This window comes from Fistularia commersonii, chromosome 34 (genome assembly GCF_037954325.1).
Source record: "Fistularia commersonii isolate RoL2024-O1a breed Wild chromosome 34, RoL_Fcom_v1.0, whole genome shotgun sequence".
Lineage (NCBI taxonomy): Eukaryota > Metazoa > Chordata > Actinopteri > Syngnathiformes > Fistulariidae > Fistularia > Fistularia commersonii.
Genome location: NC_141317.1, coordinates 1798019 through 1806415, shown reverse-complemented (window position 1 = coordinate 1806415; position 8397 = coordinate 1798019). Strand labels below are relative to the sequence as shown.

General features: G+C 37.8%; 1 protein-coding gene across 1 annotated transcript; it reads left to right on the top strand.

Moving 5' to 3' along the window:
• Positions 1-66: 66 nt before the first annotated feature.
• On the top strand, positions 67-4413 carry LOC147214167 (epithelial membrane protein 3-like). Its single transcript, XM_086141288.1, has 6 exons — positions 67-725; positions 929-1141; positions 2190-2277; positions 2382-2484; positions 2586-2726; positions 3022-4413. Exons 3-6 carry the CDS (start codon positions 2200-2202, stop codon positions 3195-3197), a joined length of 498 nt encoding a protein of 165 aa, XP_085997414.1. The 5' UTR covers positions 67-725; positions 929-1141; positions 2190-2199; the 3' UTR covers positions 3198-4413.
• The last annotated feature ends 3984 nt before the right edge of the window (positions 4414-8397 follow it).

Below are 8397 nucleotides of genomic sequence, written 5' to 3'. Positions count from 1 at the left end.
GCCAGGCGTGGTGAGGAAAATTAGCTTCTCCGAGCACCTAGGCAACGGAGCGTACCATTTAGCGTTTGTAGGGGACAATCATTCTTCTACTCAACTGTGGATTTTTTTAAGTATTTTGGTGATCATTTTAATTCAAATACACGCTATACTTGAATAGTTTGTTATAATACCATCAACCATAGATCTCGCTGTCAACATCATAGAAACGATGTGAATATAATGATTCGCCTGAAATAAATGAAATGGGAAATGACGAGTCTTTGCCAGCATTCAAGCAACATATTTGATTCATGTGATATTTTTGCTCAATAAACTATTACTTACTCAGTCTGTGACTGGAAACACCAGGGGGAGACAAACTAACCAGCTGGGCGTCTTCTCAGTTCTGCCAATAGATTGTTATTTTCTCAAAATGGGGGGGATCTACTTCTATTTTCCCTCCAAACATTATGCTTATTTGCTCACTCCTCCAATTAATGTAATTTCCATGGCTGAGATTTATGTTTAGAATGTAAATATCGCTATATACATTGCTGTCTTTATTATGTCTTTTTTTGCTGCGTTGTGCCAAGTTTTAAAAGCACTTTTTCAAAGTCTGTTAAGTTGTAGTTTTGCTGCTCCCTTCCCCTGACCCCACTACGTGAAGAAAAACAAGTTTACAGGGAGTGTCCCACCCTGGAGTGACCAGTCTTCTCTAAATAGCCATTATGATGTGGATCCGAAATGTGAGTGATTTTGCATCTGAATGTTAAATTTTCACATCTTTCAGTGCAATGTTTGAGTTGATGTAATACAGTGGCTTATTCATAGTACAGAGATCAGTTCAAGTGTTTTTTTTTTTGTTTTTTTTTTTTTTGGAAAGGTTGTGCTCTTAAGTGGTTTTATGTACTTTCAATGCCCATGGGTGGATCCTATGAGTCTCTTTTAGATCGGTGATGCACAGAGGGACAAGAGACAGGGCAAAAAGGAGCCTTGTTCTGCACAGAGGAAATGGGCGTTCTCCATGGAAAATTTTGATGGAGTGACAGAAAAAAAATATGAATGGGTGTGGCATGACAAGAAAGGGGGGACCACCTAGAGGGGCACAATGTTGCAGAGTGCTGAAGTTTCTCCTGGTCCGGACACTGTAACAATACCCGTGGTAAGTGAAAACCTCTTGTATTTTTGTAGAATGTCAGCAAATAACCTGGTAAGTCATTGTCTGAGTGTGTTGATTATATAAGAAAGATTTCAAGGTGGTTACTCCCATCATGGCTCATCATTAGAATATGTTTTGAAAGTAATGTATGTGAAAATCACCTAATTTAAGGAGTATTTTGTAACTAATTTTGAATAACCATTTTAAGAACTACACAACAAACTATAATGCATTTTTTTGCATTTATTCACAATTTGTGCATTTTATTGGACCACATAATTTTCTTTCATTTTCCATCTCATTTGTAGTTGAGCATTTTACCATAGAATTGCCCTTCAATCTTTTTCTTTTAATGGATGAAATCTTGTATAATTACATAATTTCAGTCATCACCCACCCTGCTCGACCTCTCCTTCAGATAAACATCTACACAAACCATTGCATTCTTATTACCGTCCCTTCTTTCTTCCCTTCTTTTGGTCTACTGCATGTTTGCTTATTGTAAACTGAAATTTTTTGTCAATGAAGCTACAACATCTGCTTGAATATTGAGCTTGCGCATAGCCACTGTGTGTAATACCTCAATCTGTTTTGTCAAATTGCAGGCTTTTTGTCCTACTTCAATTTAAGAGTTTAATGAAATCTAAATATATTTTACATGGCAGACTGTTAACTCTAGAAAAACTAAAGTCTGAATAGTGCACAGGTTAATTCAGTAAATATTCTTGATTTCAAGCCATATCGTCTGACTCGTGCTCTCTGCAGGTTTGTTTTTATAGTGGCAAAACATGAGGCGTTCAAAGAGTGTTTATAAACAAAGTAGTCGTTGCTAAGTTTTCAGCATAGGTGAAAGAAACAAACAAACATGGAGTGTTTTTGGCTTCACTATTCAGATTTTCCATCTTGTATTCTAGGAAAAGCAGGAAAGTCCATAAAGCAATGTATGCACTAATGATATATGAAATTGCTCAGGACTGTTTGCGGGTAGTCTGCGGAAGTCTACATACAAACTTTATTTGTCACAATTACAAATTGTTAATATGTATTCCAGGTAACTGAAAATGGCATTCCTTCTTATGTTTGTGACCCTGCTGCATCTAATCACACTGGCCATGCTGTTTATTGCAACTATGGAGAAGGTACAAATGAAAATTCAGCACCCATGTACATTAGTTTATTTTTATTAAAACATAATTGCATTTCATCACCTGATGCTTGAATCATGCCCACTGTTTCTTCAAAGTCCTGGTGGGTGTGGGACGGGATGGAGAACTCAGACCTATGGTACAACTGTAGATTTGACAACCTTACCGGAACATGGTTGTGTGCTTCTTCTAAAGAATCTGGTAAAACATAAAAAAACATAAACATCTTGAAAACGTGAATTGCAATAGATACATCTAAAGTTAATTGCTTTTTTTTCTAACTCCTTTTTTTCTGTTTATAGAATGGCTTCAAGCAATTCAGGTCCTGATGGTCCTGTCAGTGGTTTTCTCATCAGTCTCCTTCTTGGTCTTCCTGGGTCAGCTGTTCACCATGTCTAAAGGTGGAATTTTCTACTTCACTGGACTGTGTCAAGTCTTTGCAGGTAATAATGGACAAAGCATGGTGATCAGACTATTTTGACAGGGCACCAATGGCTTTTTCAAAGTTTCAATGTTTTTAATAAACATCAGATTTAGCTGTTGTACTCTTAACAGCCTAAAAAAGAAAACTATATGCTGTCATATAAATGTGTTCATATACTTCCTGCTCATGTTATTGTTAAGCACAAAAATGCACACTGTAAATGATGTTGGATCTTCAAGCGCATTAGTGCAACTGATGTCCTTATCTAGATAGGTGGAAAATATACTTAGACAATATTGTATCCTCCTCTTAAGGCTTGACAGCGGGCTCTGCAGCTCTCATCTACACATTACACAACAAGGAAATCCTCCAGGACTCCAGAGAACTGAGCTCAGGACACTTTGGCTACTGCTTCATCCTGGCCTGGGTGTGTGTCCCTCTGCTGCTCTGTAGCGGGTTCATATACATCCTGCTACGTAAAAAAGAGTGAACCGTATCAAAAACTATTTATATATATATAAAATGGAAACTGGCATGATTTCTTGCTGATCATAAATGCTTTTTTCATGATATTTGTTACGATTTACAGAGGACTTTGACTCAGGATGAGACTTTAATTTAGAGTGTTGGCTGATAATACATGTGCAGGCTTCTGGAAAAAATAAATCCAAGAAAAAAATGGCTTCTTCACATCAATCAAAAGCACTCTCATGATTTTGAAATTCAGCATTTCAACTTTACAAATGTTCCGGATGAATGTACAATATATCCAAACAGGGTATCAGACACCAAAGCAGTATTATTTTAGGGTTAGTATTCTATGGTTTTCTTTTAGTGTTGTAATCAAATATATTGTAGTGCATTAAACAGATAATCTTGAAAATTTCCATAGAGCGACATGGGAATATATATTTTTGTACCTTAAGCTCATTTGTAAAATATCTATGTTTTAACCGTCTTATAATAAATTTCCCTTCAGGAAAGACAATGTGTGCAGGCCCCCTTATTTTGGCATGTGTGAACATAATTTGCAATTACTAAACACAATTTACACATTTTAAGTCAATAATAACTCAAGTAATAAATGACATAAACCAATGCAGTTTATTATACTGCTTTATGATGCTGGTATTAAAGTTATTGTCAGTATTGCTCCTATAGTGACTATTAAGTGTATTCAGCCAAGATTTTGATGGGAGGATGGGGAAAAACTAATAGTTTGTCAGTCTTGATCCTAGACCGTTTCCATTTTGTTTTTTCCTCGTCCATGACCAAAAATAAAATAAAAAAATAAAAAAAAGAAAGCACTGTAATCGCACCAGCTTTTATGGCTTTAAGTCTTTGGCGGGGATAAATGATGATCCATAGTCAAACGCTAGAGGGTAGTGTTCGCCAGTTTGTTTGCAAACACCGATTCCCTGAACACGTCAACATTCATGTGACTGCGTCGACTGTGAGGGAGAGGATAGGCGGGTATGAAATGAATCCCCAAGACCATAAGGTGGTGCTCAGCCATGGTCTGGGGAGGGAAGGAGAACATTTGGTGGAACGTTTCCCTCAACCTGTAAGGATTTATGTGTTCTAATGGGATAACCAAACTAAAGCCAGCCCTGAAAGAGAGCTTCCAGCAACTTACTGCTGAGCTTGAGTCTGTGGTATATTTTTGCACCACTTTAAAACACATTCAAACATGCACGGTGGATTTTTTTCTGCAGCAGCAAGAGATTTTATATATATGTGTTTATATGCACACTTTTTTTTGGAACTGGAAATGAGTCAAAATATACATGCGCACTCTTTTTTTGTAGCTGGAAATGAGTAAAAAGCTGTCACTGTTATGGATGAGATGGTTTATTGCCGGTCTAATGAGCCAAAACATATTACCAAACTAGACTCTGAGAGAAGAGTGTTTGTCTGTTGCGTTTCAGGCTGTGTACTGGAAAATGGATTTTAGAGACTTCCCGATATTAATAACAAAATGCAGTTCTTGCTCATTCCGAAAAGATCCCCATGACAATACTGTGAAAAGTATCACTTTTTGAACATTACAATTTTACAATATTACAATACAATTTTTGATTATTATTACTTTAACTTATTCTTAGCCCGTTTTCTGGCACTAGTGTATTGTAGGGTATCGTTTGTGGTGAAGCAACCTTTAACCATGTTGTCACGTCGTGTTAACAGAAAAAGTGAGTGTAAAGTATAAAGGAACAAAGGGTGGACGTCTTGTAATAATCCAAAGCCTAGATTTAACACACTGTGGTTCTATGGGTTTACAACACACTTAGCCATATGGCCCTGAGACTATTAGATGATTAGAAACAAAAAGCCTAATATATTGCTACATTCACATTTTCTCATGTGTTTCTCGTTCCTTGATGACAGTCATGGTCTTCGGAGGCGTTTTCTAAATAATTGACGAGACAGCGCTTTTATTTTGAACTCTGATTTAATTGACTCATCGAAACCTCCGAGTTTTAAACAGTCAAAATCGTATTCATCTCTGTACACAGATTATGACACTGTTATATGACGTGGCAGGATCAGTGCCTGCTCATTTCTTCTGTCTCAAGTCTAGAAACAGAAACACACACACTCAGTGGAAAAAAAATCCAAGGAAAACCAAGACAGTTTCAGCAGTGAGTAGAAGAGGAGAGCCAGATGAACAAAATTACAGACCTGTTATGTAATGGCATACAATTTAGTATACCCTCCGTGACCTCAGTTTATATATTCTGAATGCTTTGAAAACATTAGCAGAATTAAAATGAACTGATGCAAAAAAAAAAAAACTTATCTGTTTTGACAGATGGGCTCATTACGGAACCTGTTTGACATTGTGGTGAGTGTTGTCACGCTTCTCCATACACTTGCCAAAGCCCTGATATACTGGAATTCAGCTGTTGAGATCTCAAGGAAAAGCAGATTGTTTTTTAGAAACGGGATTGCTAGACTGAGTCCATGTGGGACGAATGGTTAAAAAGTTAAAAAAAAAAAAAAAAAAAGAATTTCACACAGAGCCTCTGTAACTCTGGGACCCATGGAAAGTCCGAGGGAGAGAGTGAGGGTTTGATCAGTTGCTTGTGCCAAAATAAAAACAAGTTATATTTCCTCTCTAAAATCAGCAGCCTCAGTGACCAGGGATCTGAAAAATCAAAGCAAGAACTCTTCACTTCCGATTTATAATCCAAAGTTTGATCATCTGCATGAAGTGTTTACAAGCAATGACAAGCTCACATTTGAAATATTTACTCCGTGGCTTTTTTACACTTGAAAAATGATCAAAAGTAGGAGGGCATTTTAGTTCACTAACTTGTCCTTAAAAGATTTGAGATTGGTGACTCACCATAATTCATTTGATGGGAGACTTGACAAGACTCCAGTAGAGGTGGAACCATCTAGTAATTTAGGAACACTGTGAAATTGGATTTTTACTTGTCATAACTCATTTGTTGGGATCTGCATCATACTGTGGTTAAATGTATGTTTTCCTGATGTACTTTGTTTTATGAAGACTGTAAATAATCGCTTTCATGAACAAGACTTTAACTGTTAGGGAGGAGGAGCTTGGTGTCTTGCAGCAGCACATGCAGGAAATGTTTACTTACTTTACTGTCTGAGTTACAGCTGAGTCATTTGTTTTAATTTCTATTGGGCAGGGTCTGTTATGGTGCGCACACACACACACACACACACACACACAGGGCAATGTGCGATAAAGTATGTGAGCCACAGGTTACATTTGACTTCCTTTTACTGTGATTCGGGGGCTGCTCTCACATTTTGGAGTTTAAAAGAAGGTCATCAAAGAAATGGCATTTTCACATTATAACACATTAAACTATGTTGTACTATCTTGTCATAAAGTTGAGTAAGCACATACCTGACATTTCCAAATAGGCAAGCATGCATTTTTTGTCTCTCTTATTATGTCTATTGTTGCATCAGATAAGTACAGTATAAAAGATTCCAGGGAAAATGGGATTTCAAAATATGAATATAAATATATATATCTTTACTTTGGGACATGTGCTTTTGCTGCTTAAAACTGTGTCAACTTCAGGAGCATAGGGATGCAGGTATACAGTTAACAGTTAAGACAATTTTTATATCATTGTATGTCTTATTCTTCCTCCTTCCTACCATTATCTATTACTGTTATGTTTTTTACTTGAAACTCTGGCACGACAATTTCCTTCGGGATAAATAAAGTTGTTCTCATCTCATCTCTCATCATACAATGTCCAAAACCTAAAAAAAAAACTCATTGTGCATATAACTTAATTCATTATTTGTTCCCTGTGTTGTTCAATGAAAATAGTTCAATGGTTAAAAAAAAATATATATATTTTAATCGTTTTGGCTACTAACACCATTCCGGCGTTAAGGAAATAGAGAACGACATGATTGACTCACCATTGGCTTGACAAACAAAAGAGAGCTCAGATGACGTATCACTGAAAAAAATAAGGTCATTGTTGCTAAATTTAGCTGAGCTGTCTTGCTGTGCAACCACGAACCAGATTTACACAAACAGGCTCAGGCCTGACCGGACACCACTGCTGACACATCTTTGACAGGGCAGAGACAGCGCCACCACCATCACAACAGCTGCTGTCCTACATATGATGCTAAGCCTGTTGGCTACAATGGGATTTTTTTTTTTCACATTTCCAGGCTGTTTCTTTATGGAAAAATAGGCACAACATTGAAGGATGTTAAATTACAATGACAAAAAGAAGATCTAATATTCTATATATTCCCACAAATATACAGCTATCTAATCTGTTTGAATGTAGTGTTGCTTATGAATAGCAATGTTCAGTTGACAACCTCCTCAAGCCCATGGCCAATAAGCTAACAAGCTAGGCTAAGCTATAAGTTAAGCTACAATACAAGTCCTGCTTTGTCTGTTACTTCTTTTTCGTGTAACAAACCATAGACAGAGTTGCATAATGAGTTAAAAACACTCAGATCAGATTAAATTTGTGGGCCACTGCATGGACAAGATGTTTTCCCTGTGTGGAAACGCCCATAAAGCTGAAACACCTGACAGGTTTTCCTGGAAACACTGTCTGACATAGTGACATAGTTCCCCATTTACCCTTTGTGCACCACCTTTGGTGTGCTGTCATAGAATGGGATTATCCCTAATTGCTAAAGCTGTTTGGTGGCAGCCGGGGGTGAAGGACAAACTGGGAGCTATCCTGGACAATCCTTCCCACCCCCTGCACGACGAGCTGTTGCTGACGGGCTGCTCCTTCAGCCAACGGTTCATCCCACCCCACTGCAGAACCCAACGCCTCAGACGCTCCTTTGTGCCCACGGCCATCAGATTGTATAACAGCAGTCTGGACGGCAGACAACTCTGACCGGCCTGAGGTGCATCTGTGCTGCTTCCACAACCTAGTGGAACATAATATGGTGAACATCAATACAACAGACAGCCTTTTACTACCTCACTACCACACCCATACACATGTCATGCCCTAACTCTGCTGTCTTTCTTATTCGTGTTGGTCCCAGCCCGCACGCATCCTGCCCCTTTTTGTTTATTTTGTTCTTGCAATTGCTATTGTCACTCTAATTATATTGTCGTTTAGTTGTGGTTGTGTATTTTTCACCCTCACTGTTCCTTTATGTTTTCCATTATTATCCCTGATGTTGTTTCTGTAGTTGTTCTCCCT

Bases quoted from the DNA above. Each gene is read 5' to 3' on its own strand.
- LOC147214167 (XM_086141288.1), top strand. From the start codon at position 2,200: ATGGCATTCCTTCTTATGTTTGTGACCCTGCTGCATCTAATCACACTG. The intron at 2,278-2,381 runs GTACAAATGAAA...GTTTCTTCAAAG, and splicing joins TTATTGCAACTATGGAGAAG to TCCTGGTGGGTGTGGGACGG. The intron at 2,727-3,021 runs GTAATAATGGAC...CCTCCTCTTAAG, and splicing joins ACTGTGTCAAGTCTTTGCAG to GCTTGACAGCGGGCTCTGCA.